This window comes from Ictalurus punctatus, chromosome 10 (genome assembly GCF_001660625.3).
Source record: "Ictalurus punctatus breed USDA103 chromosome 10, Coco_2.0, whole genome shotgun sequence".
NCBI classification, from domain to species: Eukaryota; Metazoa; Chordata; class Actinopteri; order Siluriformes; family Ictaluridae; genus Ictalurus; species Ictalurus punctatus.
In genome coordinates this window covers 4,510,665-4,533,390 of record NC_030425.2, presented here as the reverse complement: position 1 = coordinate 4,533,390, position 22,726 = coordinate 4,510,665, and the positions used below count along the sequence as shown (strand labels likewise).

The 22,726-nt window shown below is 37.2% G+C and overlaps 1 protein-coding gene and 1 long non-coding RNA gene across 3 annotated transcripts in view; one reads left to right on the top strand and one right to left on the bottom strand.

Annotated features, from left to right (window-relative positions):
* Window positions 1-1,006: 1,006 nt before the first annotated feature.
* Window positions 1,007-19,263, bottom strand: LOC128633702 (uncharacterized). The gene is made up of 3 exons (XR_008397080.1): window positions 18,681-19,263; window positions 1,582-1,699; window positions 1,007-1,141 (listed from the first exon to the last, which is right to left on the bottom strand). It is a non-coding gene; the product is annotated as an uncharacterized LOC128633702 (long non-coding RNA).
* LOC108270762 (uncharacterized) overlaps window positions 1,046-22,726 on the top strand; it is an 82,834-nt gene continuing 61,153 nt past the window's right edge. The window contains exons 1-3 of one of the 2 annotated variants that reach the window (XM_053683085.1): window positions 1,046-1,166; window positions 1,301-1,397; window positions 4,986-5,012. In XM_053683085.1, coding sequence (XP_053539060.1) covers window positions 1,340-1,397; window positions 4,986-5,012 — 85 coding nt within the window. In that variant the 5' untranslated portion in view covers window positions 1,046-1,166; window positions 1,301-1,339. Of the gene's footprint in view, window positions 1,167-1,300; window positions 1,398-2,641; window positions 2,905-4,985; window positions 5,013-22,726 lie in introns of those variants that run through there. The other variant, XM_053683092.1, reaches the window with a different exon arrangement.

Sequence of the window (22,726 nt, the reverse complement as noted above, 5' to 3'; positions counted from 1 at the left end):
GTTTATTTAGCAATAATAAATAGGAAATATATTTTCTTAATTTCTCCAGTAGCGAAAGCAGAACCGATAACGTCAGAGCTTATAGATACTACCCTCTTTCATAATTTAGCACGGGGGCCAGTTTAATACTGGGTTTCGGTCCCATCCCTATTCATGAGTGCCTTGTTTGTCCTGAGCAGTTAAACTGCCCACTGTTCTTCAGGAAAATCCTCCAGATCCTGCACATTCTTTACTTTTCCAGCATCTTCTGCATATTTGACCCCTTTCCAACAGTGGCTATATGATGTTCAGATCCATCTTTTCACACTGAGGACAACTGAGGAACTCGTACACAACTATTACATGAGGTGCAAACATTCACTGATCCTCAAGAAGGTAACATGATACATTAAAAGCCAGGGGGTGTAAACTTTTGAACAGGATGATCTGTGTAAATTGTTAGTATTTTGTCTTCTGGGAGAGATGTAACTATCTTGTTTAGCATCTGAAGGGCAGTACCAAATAATAATAATAATAATAATATATATATATATATATATATATATATATATATAGCCCCAATTCGGAAAAGGTTGGGACGCTGTGTAAAATATAAATAAAAACAGAATGCATTGATTTGCAAATCTCATGTTATGCACAATAAAACATAGAAAACATCAAATGTTTGAACTGAATAAATGTGCCATTTTAAGGAAAAAATAAGGTAATTTTGAATTTGATAGTCACAACACGTCACAACTACAATTTTTGGAACTTCAGTACAATGTACGTCAACATAAAATTGCGAAGACTCATAGCTCATGATCTACTAGGTTTTTTTTTTTTTTTTCAATCATCCAAGGAGACAATAGTATTCAGAATTTCTCTCACATAATAAAAGGGAATTATTTCTGTATCGTGGACATGAGGATGTGTATTATAAATGCATAATGTTCTTACAGTGTTGCTTCTTAGCTTCAACAAGTGAGACATAGGTGCAAAAAGTGAGAGAGTTTGTGGCGTAGATGAAAGTACTACTTCCTGTTAAGGGGCCTTTAGTGCGTCACTGAAGGTGAGAGTGTTCAGGACGTTCGTCCGTCTGTCAAGCACAAACACAAGCTTGAGAACGCCGGGGCATAAACCACGCAGAAAACTGTGACGACTGATTAGATAAAACAAAAGAAAGCGTAAGTAAAAAAAAATAATCTTCATAAAAATAAACAATAAATTAAAATTTTAATTTTTGAGCAAAATTATAGATTACAAGTTAGATCAGAATCAGTTCTCAGATGTTTTAACTTGATGTTTCTGTTTCCAACAGGACTTATGGTGTCTTAGAAGACGCCTTTTACACCCCGTTATGGCAAAGTTCCATGGACCAAGGTTTTTATTCCTGATCCTGACAGGTTTAATGTTATGTGAGTAGAATACTTTTCTATAGCGGCATGTTTTACTATTTGGGAAGTTATGTACAGGCAAAAATGTGACATGGTGATCGTTTTCTTCATAAATGTTCTAATGAGTCGCTTTATAGATTATGTACCTTAATATATTACATTACATTGAATTAGCATAATGTTTATGGCTTGTTTGCTTCCGTACCGGGAATGCCGACATCCCGATCGCTTCCGAAAGTCAGAGCATACCTGTCCTCAATAAGCCGATCGATTTGACACCTCACCTGTTGATCTCCGACAAACGGTGTGGGACTAGTTACGCGCTGAAAAAAAGTGGAATAATAATAATAATAATAATAATAATAATAATAATAATAATAATAATAATAATAAGTATGCAAGCACCACTAATAATAATAATAATAATAATAATAATAATGATAATAATAATAATAATACAACCAACATGATTCAAGGCCTTCCAAATGATGAGCAAAAATAGGATATGTTTTACCTTTATAACATTATCCATTTAGAGAGGAAGCAGTAAAGTATTTTACTGTGTTGTATTGAATTGTAAACATCACATCATCTTATAAGTAGTTCAACTTTATATCATTTCATTTAGCTCTGTTGCATGTGATACATTTAACTGCCATTTCATTAATATTAAATAAACTTCAATACTTTTTTCCTTACACATAACTTTATATTTATGGACTTTTCTGCTGTGAATTCTTTATATTCCCAGATTTCTTGAGTTAATACTGATGTCTGGTGAAAATTTCATGTGAATAGCCTCATTGGAAATATATTTACTGAAAAAAATTATAACAGGAGATGTTACTTGTGATCGCTCAGCAGGCTGTTCTCTGTCTGTCAGCCCTACTAGCGCTCACATAAATGAATACCCTCTTGTGGTATAATCAAGCAATTGCACACTGAAAAATACTACTCAAATCCATTGCAAAAATACATTCAAATTGTTCCTTTTATACAGGCCAATACACAAAACAACTTAACAATTGTGACAATACATTTGTAGGCGTCACACTATACATAAGCCACTGTCGATGATGCTCCTCCATTTGATAATTTATTAGACTTGGACAGGAACATGGTCGTGTAAGATATATCCAGCAGGTATAAAAAACAAACAAACAAAAAATGCACACAGACACACACACAGACACACACACACACACACACACACACACACACACACACACACACACACACACCTTTTTTCTGTTAGACTCAGTCTCCATAATATCCCACATCATTTTTGTTCTAAACGAATTCCTACAACCAAAAGTGTCGAACTATAAATATAAAATGCTATGATGTATATAACTATGTGCAATATTTTTGTCCACAGCATTTGCTGATTCATTGCTGAAAGCTTCATATTTTAATTTGCTGCTTCAATGTTTCTGTGGAGTGTGCTTCATGTAACTTACAGCATTGCTTTGTGTGGTTATAGTAACACCTACAGTCACCCCATCAGTTTCCCTAGCTTCCACTCAAGGTAACACAGGGTCTTCTCATCATCATCACCACCTTCGTCACACACTCTGATCAGTCTTGCACTCACTAAAACTCCAAGCTCTCCCAAACTCTCACCCTCAGTCAAGACCCCACCTGTGACTTCACTCTCAGTGACCCAGACCCTGGTGATCACCATGTTATTTTTCTCCTAAATTTGGTCATCTCCTATTTCCCACCCACCAGTCAGTTCTCCCCTATCATAGCAGGGAGGGTGAAGGCTAACCTCTGAGACAAGTGAAGCCAGCTCACCGCATCTTTTCAAACTGCTGCTCATGCTGCAGGAAAGTACGGTCTCCTCCGCATACATGAGCTCACAGACACACACGATTGGTTAGTGTCTCAGTGATTGACAGGGGAGAAAGCATCAGCCATCCCTCCCTTCCAGAGAGCACAGACAATTTAGGTTCTCGGCCATGCGTGACCGTGGCATCGTCAGGATTCAAAATTACGATGAGAGTTTTATGCGAGTATTGCAAAGTAAACCATAACATGTGGGCCAGTGGTGGCTTAGTGGTTAAGCCTCTGGGTTACGGGTTGGGAGCTCAGTGGTTCAAGCCCTGGTGTTGCCAAGCTGGCACTGTTGGGCCCTTGAGCAAGGCCTTTAACCCTCTCTGCTCCAGGGGTGCTGTATCATGGCTGACCGTGTGCTCTGACCCCACCTTCCTAACATGCTGGGGTATGCACAGAAAAGAACTTCACTGTGCTGTAATGTATATGTGACTAATAATAATCAATAAATAAATAATAACAGATTAATAAAATCTCAAACTACTACTTAAGGAAATGTCAAAATTAGAACAATATTTTATACTTTATTTTGTAAACAAAGATCATTTTAAGAGTGCTCACCCTACCTCTATAGTAATATATCATTTACTGTCGTCCTCTTGATCTGATAAATCAGGAATCATGATGCTGAATATAAACTGAAGTCCATACATGTGCTTAGTCCTTGTGTATGGTTTCAGCTATTCATTAAACCACTTCTCTCTTTTTATAACTACAGATTTGTTAGATGTTAACCTTTTCCTTCATAAATTACTTTCACGCATATCCAGATTCATTAGATTTTCTATTGTTGAATTTTGATTCTGTCTAAATATCAAATATTAAAAAGTAAATAAATTTTTAAATAAAACAAAATTAATAATAAATTTTCCAACGTTCAGAATGTGTAATATTCCGGTCTAAAATAGGCAATGAAGATAAAAACTTTTTAGAAAATATAATTTCTGAACATAAAAAATGCATGCAGTTTGGGACTGTTGCATGATCCAAAAAGGAAAAAAAAAAAAATCCATAAACTAGTTTAAAACAAACAAACAAGCAGTGTTCTTGACCAAACTTCCTGCGCTTCACCTAATAGGCCTGTAGGTGGCACTTGGACGTCATTTAATCAGTTAGGATAGTTTCATCAAAATGGTAAATCAGTACAAGATGCAGTAAGTAAATAAGAGTAAATTGAACATTATTTACCATTAATGTGACTTATATGCAAAATGCAAATTCATCTGTCCGTTCGGACTGGAAAGAACGATACTCGTCGTCTTTTTTCTTTTAGTCATTTCACCTTTGTTAAAAAAATGAAAACAGACTGGTTATGTAGTTTTCAACTGAGTTATGAATAAAAATGGGAAATTACTGCTCTGCTTCACTGTCCAGTGAAATTATGAGCTTGTTGTGCCACAGGTTGGTGTATACATGACAAACGGGCATCGATTATGAATTATGTAATATTTTAAAATATGTAACATGTAGAGATTTAATTGAATTGACATACTAGCTTTTGTGATTCCTTTTTTTTTTCCTGCTGTTGAGCCATAGACAGTCACTGAAAGGGCCATATATGGCCACCAGAAATAGGTTCCTGACCCCTGACTTAGAGAAAATTTCCTGGCACAGACAAACTATTTTTTTTTAGGTCTAACACCCTGATACTGCATTACATTCATATTGTTACTGCACAAAAGGCAAACAAATCTGGTACATTTGCACATTTCAGATGGTCCTAAAGCTTCAACAAAGTGCCATATCTCTTATTTTGTGCTTTTCTGACCACAGGTACTGCAGATGACAAAAATGGACCAGGTAATAATCTCTCTCTCTATCTCTCTCTCTCTCTCTCTCTCTCTCTACCTCTTTTCCTGACTCATTGTATTGCTTTACATGCACACTAACCATAAATTGTGAAATTTTACAGCAGATATTTTTCTTTTTGCTTTTAACACAAACCTTTAATTTCTTATATTCATTTCAAACCTAACAAAAGGTTTACAGCTAATAGTGCAATCTCCACGATAGGCTATACATGTATGTATGTGTGTGTGTGTGTGTGGTTTTGTGTGTGTGTATACACTCACACCCACACACACACACACACACACATACATACATACATATATAGCCTATCATGGAGATTGTACTATTAGCTGTAATTCACAACCTACTGACATCGTTGACAATTTGCAGAAAACTGAAACACAAACACCTCTGACTCCTCACGCACTCCCTCCACCATGAACACAACCCCACCCACACTCACAACCAGCACAGCAACAGGTAACAAGACAGTGATGGATCACACAGCTGCGTGTTTCATACTTACACACACACACACACACACACACACACACACACACACACACACATACACACACATAAATGCATACATACATAGCCCATAATTATATATAACACACACACACACACACACACACACACACACACACACACACACACACACACACACACACACATACATACATAAAGTATCTCGCAAAAGTGAGTACACCCCTCACATTTTTGTACAGCTTGTGTAACAGTGTAAATTTGCCGTCCCCTCAAAATAACTCAACACACAGCCATTAATGTCTAAACCGCTGGCAACAAAAGTGAGTACACCCCTAAGTGAAAATGTCCAAGAGTGGGAAACATGTAATTACAACATGTAAGATTTTCTTATTTTGCTTAATGAGGCAAATAAAGTTATGTGATCAGTGGTTATGACGCAACTATAGATACATAGATACGTTTGCTACATGCTGTATTACATACATGTTGATATACTCATGTATTATACTTGTTCTATTAGCAGACAATAACACAACAGCCTTGCTCCCAAACACCAACAAGCATCAACACTCACATGCAACCGTAACCATGACTACAGCAGGTAATAATCACTTTTGTGAAGAATACATGCACTGAAGGTTTTGATAATAGTTTTTACTAGATGCTTTTTCCTCAACACAGACATTACAGCCTGCCCTGAATACAGTATGTCCCAACAGGTCCAACCAGTCAGAAATGTTTATATTTAATAAAATATCCCAATTTGGATGAAAGACTGGATTAAAAAAAAAACAAAACATTTAAACACTGAATCATGTGTAACTTTGTTTTTAGAGCATCATACTAACTAATCCTGTCATTGTGCATCATGGAGATTGTACTATTAGCAGCTTTGCTGTAATTCACAACCTACTGACATTGTTGACAATTTGCAGAAAACATAAAAGCAAGCACCTCTGACTCCACACGCACTTCCTCCACCATGAACACAATCTCACCCCCACTCACAACCAGCACAGCAACAGGTAACAAGACAATGCTGGATCACACAGCTGCTTAGTTCTCTCTCTCTCTCTCTCTCTCTCTCTCTCTCTCTCTCTCTCTCTTTCTCTCTCTCTCTCTCTCACAAACACACACACTTCTTATTAATGACCTTTATATTTATATTTCATCTAAGTATATATGCTATAATTTTGTCATTCTTTGTACTCCACAGAGACATCCCCCAAATGTAAGTATAAGTCCATCAATTCCAAAGCAAAAGTTCTTCTGTTTATGATCATGATATTGTTTTGTTCACGATGTACATGAAAACATTTCTTTACAGGCAACTACACCCTCGAAGAAGAAAACGATACTGTGACAGTGAAAATTGACAAGAATGACTCAGCAGACAAATACAAGATTAAATTCACAGACACATCAGATGGAAGCAGTATAAAAACATGGCCAGAAGAGTCTTTCCCAATATCACTTAAATCATTTAAGCCTTGCCAAAATTACGCTGTCACTCTTACTCCTCCCTGTAAACCCACGACTGGATTTTTTAAAACAAGAGAATTAGGTAAATTAAATATATAATTTTGTGTACAGAATTTGTACACTACTTTATTCAACTAATAATAAAGTGGCTATTATATGTAATAAGAAAAGAATTTTAACAGCTTTATTTAATTTGATTGTTTTTGCAGTTGACTCAGATGTAAACCACACGTTGAAGATAACTGGGGCAAAAGTGTGTTTTGAGACCAAATGGGATTTGAGTAAATGTATTGACCTCGATACCAGTATCTCCTGCACTGGCTATAGCGTGACTTTTAAAGGAGATCCCTGCAAGAAATCTATCCCTTTCACACTTCCCCCAGGTATATATTGCACTTATTAATGTACATGATGAACACAAAAATACATATATATTACATTGCATACTGTATACATTATATATACAGTCTCTAATTAATAAATCTCATTAATTAATGAATGTAGGATGTATTGTATTAATAACACATAGCACGGTTTGGAATTTGCACACCCAAATTACAAAGGCTTAAATATAGCTGTGCGTAAAGTATGTGGAAGAATCGTTTTGGAAAATAAATTCTTAAATGTGTCTGTTGCAGTAAAGCCTGTTATTAATTATACAAACGAGTTCCCTACGAAATTACGTTGGGACAATCAGCCTTCATACTGCCTAAAAGACCTCACATACAACTGCAATGGTAAGCACTGAAGTTATAAATGCTTGCACTGTTTAATAAGAGCAACTGTTTGTTTTATTGCCACACACACAAAAAAAATCATGATGTAACACATAATAATGACGTTTATAATAATAATAAAAACTTTATTCTCTGTAGGTTTGGCAGTTGCAGATTTTAAAGATTTGAATCCTATTCATAATCATATCTGCACTGGGACATATGATTATGGGAATGGAACAATTACAAGTGATCCCGTCCCAGTTAAGATTGATTGTGGTAAGTTGGTAATTTATCTGAGTATCAGATCCTATAAAAAAGCCTTATAGAAGTGTTTTGACCAAGGCACATCATCCTGACCTTCTCTCTAATGACATTAGCTTCAGTAAGTCAGTGGACACAAACTGGACGTGTGCAAGTTGCTAATAATGCTCTCTTTTACCGAGCTGAATTCTCTCGCACATTAACGTCACTGTAATTTTATGAAAAAAAGAACTGAATAAATCTGAGTATACAGCCTGGTCAAAGTGTGAAACTGTCACTGTAGAAGTTTTGATCTATTATTCAAGGATTTAAAAGTTTTAGTGTCTTTTAGCGTATCGCACAGTGAAATTCTGTTAGTGACATCCTAAGCTGATTCATAAAAAAATACAAACAAATAATAAATTCATTTTAAAAAAGGTGACAACTTTTTGAAGACAAAAATACTTGAATACAAATGATAATAAATAGACATTTAATCCAATATAAAAGTACAAAACAACACAAATTCTGCTCAGAGAAGACAGTTAAGACAAAGTTTTTGGGCACTGACTCAATTTCAGCATTTTCCTTATGCAGTGAGAACCTCATCAGCCGGTAAGATGACATTAAAGTGATATCAACAAAACAAATAGGTCACGGATAACTCTTGTGTCAAAGCATAATGAGAGCTGTATGAGAAATGGAATAGTAAAGTGAAGTGGGAAAAGAAATTTAAGTCTGATATTAATTTAATAAAGACAGAATTAAGAAGACACAAACCATTCAACTATTAAAATGTAAAAAATGTATTAAAACATCTACATGTTCTAAATAATATTAGATGGGGCATCAAATGCAAAAAGTTGAATATACTTTTCTCTATGACTATTTATTTATTTTTTGTTTATTTGTTTGTTTGTTTGTTTGTTTGTTTGTTTGTTTGTTTTAGTTACATAGTGACTCATGTGAAATAACTGTTTTAAGTTTCAGAGTAAATTTTACATATGAATCTAAATGTAAAATGCAAATATAAATTCTAAATGTTAAAATGTTAATGTTATCTACATTTTAACCCTAAATCATAAAACTAAATCTTAAATGTAGAAATTTTAATAATTACCCCTGCCCTCTCAGTGTGTCATTGAGAACACACAATGCTGGTAGGGTTGCCAGTTTTACACCATACTATGCTAGTTGGAACAAAGTCTCCTGATGGCATTTTTTTTTAGCTCATTTAAGACACATTGTGACAGGAATTACTCCTCACACATGAAGACATAAAAGATTATGTCTATTTCTACTGGAAGCAACAAAATGTAAAAGCTATATCAAATATAGGAGCTGTTTCAGTGTCCCTGTACAGTTTATCAATATATATTTAGTGATCACTTTTATCCTGGTCAGAGCTGAGGTGTATCCGGAGTTTGTACCCCCCCCCCCCCCCAACCACACACACACACACTTTTTTTTTAAATACCTACTTTGGTTTTGAACTTAATAATGTGTGGTTCGGACAAAACTTTAAGTCGATGAATATAAATCTGATGGAGTCAAGTACTTTTATAGTGTGCAAAGTTCAACAACAGAAACAGTTTTCCGATGAGACAAATTTAAAGCCAGTTTTAATCCATACATGCTTATCAGTTTGTAGACATAAAAACACACAAAAAAACAAATAAAATAAATGTAAATCCCATGATCCCTCAAATGCCAACCTGGTAATCATAGCTAATGAGAGGGTAAAGGGTAAGAATTTTTTTTAAAAATCATTCACCTAGGTATCCATCCATCCATTTTCCATACCAGTTATCCTACACAAGGTATTGGGGGAGCATGGAGCCTATCCCAGGGAGCTCGGGGCACCCAAGACGGGGTGCCAACTCATTACAATTTGAGAATGCCAATCAGCCTACAATGCATGTCTTTGGAGTAGCCTGAGGAAACCCTCCCTGAGAGGCACAGGGAGAACCTGCATGCTCTGTTCACACAGGGCAGAGGTGGGAATTGATCCCCAAACCCTGGAGTTGAGAGGCAAACTTGCTAACTACTAAACTAACATTCCCCTTCATAATAAGTATAATGGAGTGAAAATAAAAATAACATTCTACATATTTCAACTACTTTCTAAATGTTCAAGGAAAGGATCCCCAAATATATATATATATATATATATATATATATATATATATATATATATATATATATATATATATATATATATATATATATATATTATGTCTGTAAAAAATCAAATATAATAATAAAACATATTCTCTCCAGTCATAGGGAAAGGCCCATCTCACTAAGCCAGTCCTAAAACCTAGGAGAAGCTGTATAGTTGCAGCCCAGAATGATTCTCTTGGCTATAACCATGCCAAAGATTAAAGACATAAAGACAGTAGGCTCAAAGGGCATATGAGAGAGTCAGTGTGGCAGTCAAGCAGCCAAGAAGGGCAAATTTAATATTAGAACCAATCTCCATATCATACACCAAAGAGTACCAAAAAATATATCCTCCAGAAATGAAATATGTTTTGGAACATCCAAAACATATGACATAACAGTCCCCTCAGAACACAAGCATCGAGCAGAGTGGGGACAGATTGGTAAATTTTCTGAATATTCTCTTTGTATTAATGCAAACTGTGCATACCATAAACTGTATAAGCGGAAGCCTTGCATTAGTAGAACATGTATGAATCGTCTGCAGACCGTCCTTACAGGGCTCCTCCTCAAGCTTTCTTGACCAGGCTGCTTTAATGTTCCCAGTAGAGACCATAAAATGAGAGGAGAACATGGAAGCAAACTGCCTAGATTCAAGAGGTTGTTGTCAGTGATTATAAAAAGGATGTTCATGTGGCAAATTCTCATAGTCAGAGAAGGACTGTTTAACAAAATGACAAATTATAACAAAATAAACGACTAACCATCCAGATACAAATCCTTAACTGTGACAAGACCCCTGTCTCTCCATGTTCAGAAAACTTTGTCTGTTTTAGCATGCTAAATGTATTAATATTATTATTATTATTATTATTATTATTATTGTTATTATTGTTGTTGTTGTTATTATTATTGCATATATGAGAATATACTGAAAGCTGTATGACTTCAGGACTTCTTGGACTTGTTTTAAAATTCTAACAGATTTATGGACTAGTAACGTTTATGAGGTATCTTTTTAAGCAAGTAACCAGTGGAAAATAATCAAGCAGATAGAGATGTTTAAGTGACTGAGTAAGCTTCAATATGTACCCATTTAGGAGAATCACCAATGCTGCCATCAGTATTAAGACTGCAATACTGCCAATACATGAAAGCTCTTGTATTGGCTGCTAAATAGTAGTGCATAAAAACAAGGCTAGGTCGCAAAGGTCCTTGAAATTTTGAAAATGGGCTTTGGAAATACGATGGGCCTTGTAGCCCCGAGCAAAAGGCAAGATAACTGAGTTCAGTAATTTATAATGGGAAGTAAACATATGGGTAAATTATGAAAAAGATCAAGAAAATTGGGAAGGGAAACCATTTTATCGCACTGACATGCGCAATCAGGGACAGTGGAAGAATCCTCAATTTCTCAATACAAATGTTCAGTTTATTAATGGCTTCAGTAAAGTTAAAATTCAAACAAGTCCTTAGGGTCCTTGGGAATGGTTACTCCAAGGTAAGTAAAGTGCTGATGGGAAATTTTATATGGGACAGAGATTAGAAATCTTGCATCTCAAGAGAACAAAAACGCTCCTTTCCCAATTAATTGAAAAACCAGAAAAGGTACCAAAGTGTTTTATCAACTCCAATAGAGCAGGTAATGACATGGTACATTCAGATATGCACAAAAACAAGTCATCAGCATGTAATGACAAGTTATTTTCTGTCCTGCACAAAGCCAGTCTGATCAGAATGGATTAAAGAAGCAACATGTTTGCCCAACCATTTGACCAATACCTTTGCAAACACTTTTTGATCACCACTGAGCAAACTAAGTGGCCTATAGCTAGAAGGATCTCAAAAGTGTTAATAAATGGTATAAGAAGTTGTAATTCCTCAATGACAGTCACTATTATTTAATCTAGAGAGGTTTAAAAAAAATGCAGCTAACTACTCTCTCTGTTGTAGATATAGTGAATGAGCCCAGTCTCTCTGTAAGTCATAATAGCATTCATGCATCCTGGCAATTGGATAGCGAGAAGTGTCCATCGATTACCACAAACTTCACCTGGGATGTAACGTGTAAAAATGGTAGGAAAACATTCTCTTTTATAGTAAAGTTAGAAGAATCATGCAAGATCTCTCTTTTTTAATCTTAGAAATCTTTGTGTTTCTATTTCATTCCAGGTTACAGCAGATATTTAAAAGGTTTGTCCCTGTGTTTTACAGATGTGTCCTCTTCATTTCAAATGTTCTTCTGTCTTTTTAATCATTATTCAACAGTTATACTTCATTATGAGTTTTATCATTTCAGGGCACTGTACCAAGAACTCCTGTAAATTTTCTAATTTGAAAAGTTTTACTGAATATACTTGTGAGTTTGAAGCGGCTTATGAAAACAAACCATTTAACACCACTACCAAAACTACAAAAACCTGGCCTGGACGTAAGTACTGCACACGATTTTCTAGTTTTCATGTCTGATGGTGTTAGTAATGCATAATAACTAACCATGACCACTAATCCCAAGTGTTGATCTGATACATAATCATTGCAATATTTGTTTATTTGTTGAGAAAAGATGTACAGTTCCAAGTCCCATGATCGTTGTCCTCCTTTCTTTCTCCCACTCTTTCTCTTTTGATCAACTCCCAATTAAGCCATTATCTATTCTCACTACATCTTTAAACTGTTGTTGTTGTCTTATTTATTTCTTCTTTGTCATGGTCCAGCTCCTTATTTCTTTGTAGACACAGAAGAATTGGATCTTTAACCAGTAGGAAGTCGTGTCTACAGAGACAATAGTAGCAAATTCAAGCCACAACTAATTAAGACCAAACTGATCACAACATGATGCAAAAACCACCACAAAGTCTTTCAATTTCTCAAAGAGTCTTTCTTTGAGTCCGTATATACTAAATAGTATGTGCGAGCTTGCGTGCGTGCGTGTGTGTGTGTGTGTGTGTGATTGGGATCACGTGTGCATGAATAGATGGAGGAGTTTGATGGGGTGATGGGGATTGTAGTCCTTTTTGTAGTTTCTTGCTGATTCCAGCACTGACATGACACCACCAATCTATGAGGATGAATACACTTTAAAACAAACAAGGAAATGTTCATATACGACATCTAAGACATGAATATATACAGTATGACTTAAATGTTCAGTGTATTCTTCTTGCTAATGCACATGTTACCGAAGCAAATTTCTGCTATAAGACTGAAGCATAAGCTTAAGGTTTAATGATTGTTAAAGTTTCATAAATTCTAATATTTCTCTTCTTTCTTTTATAGAACCTACGTTAAAAGAAAGCAAAATAACAGCAACACATTCAAGCTAAACTGATCACAATATGATGGCAGAGCCACTACAATGACCACAAAATGGTAGTTTAATAATAATAATATAATATAATAAATATAGATATAAATAATATAATATAATAATAAAGATATAAATAAATTATTATTGGTGACCTGTATTATTGTGTCACTGGTATTTCAAAAATAGAAGAAGAAAATAAATAAATAAATAAAACCCTGCACATATAGATTATATGGAAACAGACACAGACATCAGATCTTGTCTGAGAAAAGGAAAGCAGAATTGATGTCTTTGGAAAGCAAGATCCATCATGACGTGGTGATCAGTTCAGCTTGAACGGTCCATGACTTCTCTCTGTAACTGCAACCACCTGCTGGTTAATGATCCTCATCTCTCTGCATTATGTTGTTTAGTGTTTCAGTATGTTTGATTCAGTTTATGAAAGGTTATACAGTATATACCATCAATCTATGAGCACTGTATAACAAGTAATAAAACAAACACGGACATGTTCATGTATAACATCTAAGACATAAATGTGTGATGTAGGCGTATTCTTCATGCACATATTACGAAAGCAAATTACTGGTATAAGACTGAAGCATAAGCAATGTCATAGCTCCTTCAAAACTAAGCAATTTAATTGAAAATCATGTAATTTCTTTGATTTTTCTTCTTTCTCTCATAGAACCGTCTTACACAAAAAGTCCAACAACAAAAGTTGAAAGCCATAATGCTTTCAAAGTGAGCTGGTCAATCGACAATTGGAATGGTGATCCGGGAAAGATCTTCGCAGAGCTCTACATTAATGATCATGTGGAAGACAATAAAACAGACTGCATTGGAATGACTTGTGATTTTCATTTCACAAACCTCTACTACTCAACACAATATAAAATTAAGGTACTGACATTTGATCACACTTAACTGACTTTCATTTTGCAGTTTATAAAGTGATTAGTCAGTGCTAACTTTGGGAACCACTGCATTATTTTGATAGTGGACTTCACACTGTATTTTTACTCAGGTGTATGCCCAAAATGGTAATGGGAACAGAACAGTTATCCTTGATTTTGATCATTCCACTAAATGTAAGACCCACTTTTACCTCCTTTGCCCTAATTCAGATGTCCTCATATTTTAATTTCCTCCAATATCCATATTATAATAATAATATATTAATAACCAGCCTAAAACTAATATGTGGTGTGTTTCAGACAATGACAAAGCCGTTATTGGATTCCTGGCCTTTCTCATTGTTCCTACATTTGTTGCAGTGCTGTTTGTCCTCTACAAAATCTATCTTTTAAAGAGAGAGAAGTCAAGGTCTGTGTCACAGATGATGTTTCCTGAACCCTCTCATGTGTGGCTTTAATTGTTTTATTTTATTTTATTTTATTAAATAAAATATAATGATTTTAAAAATCAGTTTCATAAAAGCTGTAATTGAATTTAGCTGTTGGGGCTATATATACAATGGGGGAAATAAGTATTGAACACATCAACATTTTTTTCAGTAAATATACTTCCAATGAGGTTATTCACATGAAATTTTCACCAGACATCAGTGTTAACTCAAGAAATCCAGAAATATAAAGAATTAAAGTCACATAACACAACATTAAAGTCCTAAATAAAGTTATGTGTAATAAAGTGGAATGACATGGGAAAAAAGTTTTGAACACACTAAGAAAAAGCAGTTCTTCAAGGCAGGGTAAGATAAGGAACCAGCTGAAATCCGTAAGTAATTATACCAGAAAAATTGGACTTTTTGAATGTCATACTACACACCACACACTGGGTTTGGAGAAGAAATTGCACTGCACATCACCCTAAAAAACACTATTCCAACAGTGAAGTTTGGAGGTGGAAGCATCATGGTGTGGGGCTGTTTTTCATCGCATGGTACTGGCAGACTTCATATAATTGAAGGAACGATGAATGGATCCCTTTACTGGGAGATTCTTGAGAAGAATCTGCTGCCATCCACCAGGATGATGAAGATGAGACGTGGGTGGACCTTCCGGCAGGACAACGATCCAAAGCACACAACAAAGGAAACTCTCAATTGGTTTCAGAGAAAAAAAATAAAGGTGTTAGAATGCCCCAGTCAATCACCTGACTCGAATCCAACTGAACAAGATTTAAAGACAATATGTTTAGAAGAATGGGCCAAAATCACACCTGAATACTGCGGCCCATTAGTTTCTTCATACAGGAAGCGTCTTGAAGCATTCATTAGAAACAGGCTTCTTCACTAAGCATTCAGTACATTTCAGTTAGCGTGTTCAATATATATATATATTTTTGTCATTCCACTTTATTAAACATAACTTCATTTATGGACTTGAATGTTCTTAATATTTCAGGATTTTTTGAAATACTGCGGCCCATTAATTTCTTCATACAGGAAGTGTGTTGAAGCGCCATTACAAACAAGGGCTTCTCCACTAAGTGTTAAATAAATTTCAGTTAGCGTGTTCAATATTTTTTCCTGTCATTCCACTTTATTACACGTAACTCTATTTATGGACTTTAGTGTTGTGAATTCTTTATATTTCCGGATTTTTTGAGTTAATACTAATGCCTGGTGAAAATTTTATGTGAATAACCTCATTGGAAATATATTTACTGAATAAAATGTTGACACGTCCAATACTTTTCCCGTTGCTGTAGTCGAGAGAGCTACAGATGTTTGTTAATTTATAATATTGATCTCAGCTGATCTCAAGGTTAGTTACATCTTATATTTTTCCAAAATGTAAAAAAAAAAAAGATTACATTAATTTTACATTTTTTCATTGAGATGCACTCATTTAGTTCATTATTGTAATTGCGCTTATTATTGTGTAATTAAGAAAAATATTTTGGTAAAAAAAATATCTTGATTTTCAGCTGCCTCAACATCTTATGCAGCGCCAAATGACAATAACGAACCAGTCACTACAGTGGACTCTATCTCTAAGTTAATTACACTATATATCTAGGGTAACTATGAGGCTTAGAGCAGAGGTTGGGAAGCTTTTCAGCTGGCAGAGCCATAAAAGGCAAAAACAGTAATGAATTTTTTCTTTAAAGAGCCAGCGAAATGTTAAAAATGTTTGTTTTTATAAGTCTTCTTATAATTATAGTTATTATCTTTACTATTATTGCATTAATTATAAAAAGTGGTGATGTAACAAAGGCCATTTGGCAGTTTGCGTGTTCTTGACCTAACATCCTGCGGTTCACCTAATAGGCCTGTAGATGGCACTTGGACGACATTTAACCAGTTATGATAGGTTCATAAATACATTTTAAATTTACTAAATTAAAAGAGTAAATTGAACATTATTTACCATTAATGCGACTTCCAAATATGCAAATTCAGCTTTCCGTTCAGACTGGAAAATATTACACTTTTTTTTCTTCTTTTAGTCTTGTAGCTCTCAATTAATGTAGAGTTAATTAAACCGACAGCTTTTGTGATTCCTTTTTTTTCATGCTGTTGAGCCATAGACAGTCACTGAAAGGGCCATATATGGTATACATTTACAGCCAGTATACATTTTTGGGCTCACTCACAGTGTATCAAAGCATCTTTAATGCTAAAGTATGTGTTATATTAATACACACACACAAACACACACACACACACACACACACACACACACACACACACACACACACACACACACACACACACACACACACACACACAATATTGAATTTAAATACACTGGGTTTTCGCACCTAAACATTTAAAGCATTCTATAAGAGACTCTGAAGAGACTTGTTTGTGTGGCCACTAATAATGATATATATTTACATTTTACAGACTGAGCTGTTGAAATAGACTAAGGTATTAGGTAGTAGGGATGTAAAGCTGAGGCTTCCACACAATATGATACAATTTTAAATATAATATATAAAAAAATTATGATCTGTTTTTTATCTTGCGTTTTCTTTTTTGTTTGCGCCACTCAGGAGTTGTCATGCTGAAATCTATAATTTGGGCACACAAAATATGCAATGCCATTCAAGTGTACTTGAGACTTAATAGACTTTATATGAAACGTACAAGTTACAAACTATTTGACAAACTACTTGAGCTGCAACCATAGCTGACGAGTACTTATAGTACATCAAATTAACAAAAACATCGCCATTGTTTTATTAATTGGACAAATCAAAATAGCCAATTATAATCATGATAAAATAATCCTACATCCTGTGCACATGTTGCAATTTCATGATGTCATAGAATTCAACTATATATCTGGTGACTTGATCAGATACTTGCTGCAAAACTGTTCTCTCCATTTCTGCATCAACAGATCAGTATGATATTTGGTTTAACGTGTGTGTGTGTGTGTGTGTGTGTGTGTGTGTTGTGTGTTCCTTTGTTTTCTTCACTGTCCCTTACAGGTGATGACGGACAATGCCAGCTCCAGAGCCTATGGGTTTGTGTCCTACTCATCTCAGGAGGCCGCTGGATGTTAAATAGCATATTTTAAAATGTACAGTTACTGTGTAGGTTTACTCAAGCACTGTAATTTTTCATGTTCATGACTTATTGTGATACGTTCGACATGTTCATGACTTAATGTGATACGTTCGACATGTTCATGACTTAATGTGATACGTTCGACATGTTCATGACTTAATGTGATACGTTCGACATGTTCATGACTTAATGTGATACGTTCGACATGTTCATGACTTAATGTGATACGTTCGACATGTTCATGACTTAATGTGATACGTTCGACATGTTTGTACATGTACCTGTAGCTTGCTACCTTTTACTCCTGGTAATAATTTAACTTTTTCTTTTTTTTTCTTAACTTTGTCTTCACCTGAGTTTATATGTTTGTTTATCGTAGTTGGTGAGGAACACACAATTGTTATTTAGACCCTGAATAAAACAACAACAACAACAACAACAAAGTATTAAAGGAGGGTGTACAGTACTTTCTGTAGTGTGTGAGATGTCTGATGGGTTTTCTGAAGGTCCCTCACAAATACCTGCACTATTTTCTCAAGGAGTGGAGTAGTGCTGGTAAACAACATATCATTTAATTTTCTTAATGTAAGCTGTATACATTTTGTGTCCTACTAATGTTAATACTCCTTATATGGCATGTGACAAAACAACAACAGAAAAAACAAAACGAAACAACTTGAATTCAAATGCAAATACAGTTTTACATTAAAATACAGCAAAGAAGTAATTCACTGTCACACAACATGGCTTGTTAGTTTCGCAAAGCAGAAAATTAATATACAGACCTTTCATATTTACTGTTACGGAACGAGGCTGGAGGCGGATGCAGGTGCAGGTCACCGTCTTTATTATTTAAACAAGAAACAAATAAACAGATAAACAAACACAGGGAGCGCGGTCTCTACCGACTATACACACTCTGGTCCCCTAGCTACGACCGCTAGCATGCTACACCTTAGCACATACCGTTACACTTCCTTGACGAACCAAACCAACTATAATACTGTGCGATGTGCGCAGTCACACAGGGGGTTAAAATAACAAACCTAATTAAACTAAAACATTAACACCTGGGGCAAATCAGAGACTTAATCAGACTTAACTCAGTGTCCAAGCGGGAAGTGAACGAAAACAAAAGAGTCACGTGACCAGTCAGCGGCCGTACCGCAGTGCCCTCTGCTGGCCGTGGCGTAACAGAACCCACCTCCAAAGGGTGCTCCTCCCGGAGCACCAAGAACCCCCCTCCAACGGGGGTCCCGGGCCCCTGTGCGAACTGTCTTTTGCTGCGACAGAAAGCGAAGCAGCCTCCGTCGGGCAGCAGAGGAGCAGAGCAGCATCCCCACCGGGGTTGAAAGTCAGAGCACCGTCCCTGGCGGCGCTGGGACGCAGGACACCGCCCCAGGGATGCTTGGCACCACCCCTGGCAGCTCTGGAACTCTGGGTGCCACACTCGGCAGCACTGGAGGGCTGTGCGGCCTCCTCGGTCGGGCGGGGCAGCGGGACGGCCTCATCGGCCGTGAAGGGCAGCCAGACGGCCTCCTCGGCCAGGCTGGGCAGCCGGACGGCCTCCTCGGCCATGCAGGGCAGCCAGACGGCCTCCTCGGCCAGGCTGGGCAGCCGGACGGCCTCCTCGGCCATGCAGGGCAGCGGGACGGCCTCCTCGGCCGTGCAGGGCAGCGGGATGGCCTCCTCGGCCTTGCAGGGCAGCGGGACGGCCTCCTCAGCTGGACTGGGCAGCAGGACGGCCTCCTCAGCTGGACTGGGTGGCAGGACAGCTTCCTCAGCCGTGCAGGGTAGCGGGACGGCCTCCTCAGCTGCGCTGGACAGCAGGACAGCTTCCTCGGCCGTGCAGGGCAGCGGGGCGGCCTCCTCCGCTGGACTGGACTGCAGGACAGCTTCCTCGGCCGTGCAGGGTAGCAGGACAGCCTCCTCAGCCTGTCCCTCTGAGGTCGCCATGTTGACCTCAGGTGAGAGCTCCACAGCTGAGACCTCCCCGTAGGTCTCAGGCTGGAGCTCTGCTGTCCTCATTGCCCCCCCCCAAAAAAATTTCTGGGCCAGCCTTCACCTCTGGACTGCGCAGCAAGGTGTACCTCCCCTGCAGTGGAAAGCCCCAGATGCTCAGGTTACTTTGCTGGCTGTGTTGCAAGGCGTCGCTCCTTGGCGGCGGGGACGGGGTATATGGCGCGAGGGACGACGCGGCGCGCAGCTCGGCCTTGCACTGAGAAATGTCCTCCGCGAACTGTTTGCTCAACTCCAGGGACGAACGGAGTAGCGCCCAAATCCTGGCCTCTTCGGCGGCGCTCATAGCGACCTGCTGCTTCCGCATTTTTGGGCGCAGTATTCTGCTACGGAACGAGGCTGGAGGCGGATGCAGGTGCAGGTCACCGTCTTTATTATTTAAACAAGAAACAAATAAACAGATAAACAAACACAGGGAGCGCGGTCTCTACCAGTGAACGAAAACAAAAGAGTCACGTGACCAGTCAGCGGCCGTACCGCAGTGCCCTCTGCTGGCCGTGGCGTAACATTTACACCCAAGTGACAACCAAACAAAGAAATGATAAATATCTCTTAATCTCTTAACTAACTTTACAACAGTTACACATGTACTAATCTTTCTGAAACATAAAAGATTACTGTTAAATAACTGGCACATCAGTGACATGGAGGGGGAAAAAATTTGAAAGTGATTCAAGTCCTCTCCAGCGAGGTCAAAGTAAAGGGACTGTTCAGCGTTTTGGTAATGAAATGGAGGAGTGATTCACTGTTTTATTTCTTCTTGGAGTGCAGACATTGCTGTTCAGACTGTGTTTAGAAACACCAAGCGATATTTTAAATACTCTATTTCTAAAGCTCATCGCATAACCATTCATAAACAAAACGTACCCGAGATTTTGGTTCAAAATAACCATCACAAACTGCTATCGGCCCTGTAAGTCAGGGGATGGTCACCTTTATAGCTGGTGCTTGACGCATCCCATAATGATAACCCAGTAACACCACGCACGATGGTGATAGTGGTACGCAGGCAGAACATGGAGGACATGCTGGTGACATGAATAAGCGAAGCCTGACAGCCCAAGCTTCAAGTTGGCAAAGAGGGCTCAAGGGAGAATGGCTACGAGGAGCTCACTCCTAGGACAGAGTGAGCTACTTGTGTCTTAGTGACATCGAGTCGGTAGTATCTGACAAATGTATGGCGAGAGGCTCAGCTCACAACAGAACAGATGCTGCAAGGTCCTGCAATGAGACTCCCTGAAACAGAACCACGAGGTGGCCACGCCCCTAGTAGAGTGTTAAATGTAATAATGTTAAACTTTTACTTTGCATTAACATGTTATTCTCCGTGTTGTTCTCCAAAACATTGCCTTCTTTAAAAAATCTTGTAGCACATCAAGATATTACTATCCTAGTGACCAAAAGTTTGTGAAAACCTGACCATCACACCCATATGTTCATGTTGAACACCCCATTCCTACACTCTTCTGCAAAGTCTTTTCACTAGATTTTGTATCGTGGCTGTGGGGATTTGTGTTCATTCAGCCACAAGAGCATTAGTGAGGTCAGGCACTGATGTTGGGTGAGGAGGCCTGGGGTGCAGTAGTTCCAGTGAAAGGGCCTCTTAGTTCCAGTGAAGGGAAACTGTAATGCTACAGCATGCAAAGATATTCTAGACACTTGTGAGCTTCTAACTTTGTGGCAACAGTTTTGGGAAAAAAACATATACGAGTGTGATAGTCGGGTTTCCGCATACTTTTGGCCATATAGTGTAGCATAATAATAATAATAATAATAATAATAATAATAATAATAATAATAATAATAATAGTATAACTTAGATTTAGATTTCCTAAACTACAATACCAACATTGCATAACAAGCTTAATTCAGATTATACCCAAGCAAATAGCTGAAAAATATCCCGAAAAAGCCAAAACATTTTTAACCATGTCTTCTACATGTATAGAATTCACACTGATTCACATGTCTTGATCTACTTTTCAAATAGTGCTTGGTGACCATGACTGCCAGTCTACAGAAATTCTGTAGTTGTGACTGTGAAGCTAAGAAGCTACAGTTCTCATATGAATCTGCCTCTTTTTTTGTAAATTCCTCAAACAAGGTGGGAAACCAAAAAGAGAGGAGAAAAAAAAAAAAAACAAGTGAGGAAGTGGTATTTTGCAGCATACTTTACAAGGGACTAGATAATGAGTTGTGTTCAGGAGACTTGTGTACAGGACTGAACTGGAAATCCCGCATCACTGATACCAGGGAATCATGAACAGAAGTTAATATGTTTAATTCATTGAGACAAATCTGAATAAATGTGAAAAAGATGACTGAAATATACAGAATCTCAAGAACTATTCAGATATTATTTAAAACCCACTGTGCATGTAGTGTATAAAATGATTGGGGTCATTTCTGTAACCCAGTGCTGCATCCATATATAACAGAACATGCATGTAGTTAAAGTTGACCACACTGCTGTGTGAAACCCAACATACTACTCAAACATTTGCTCATTTTGACACCTTCACTAGTTTTTTTACACTTAGAGTCGCGATCTGAAGTTTACATACCCCTTGCAGAATCTGCAAAATCTTAACACTGTTAACAAAATAAGAGGGATCGTAAAAATCCCATGTTGTTTTTTATTTAGTTCTGTCATAAATAAACGATTTCATATAACAGATGTTTACATATAGTCCACAAGACAAGATTATAGCTGAATTTATAAATATTACCCGTTCCAAAGTTTACATACCCTTGATTCTTAATACTGTGTGTCACTACCTGGATGATCCAAGACTGTTTTTATGTTTTGTGA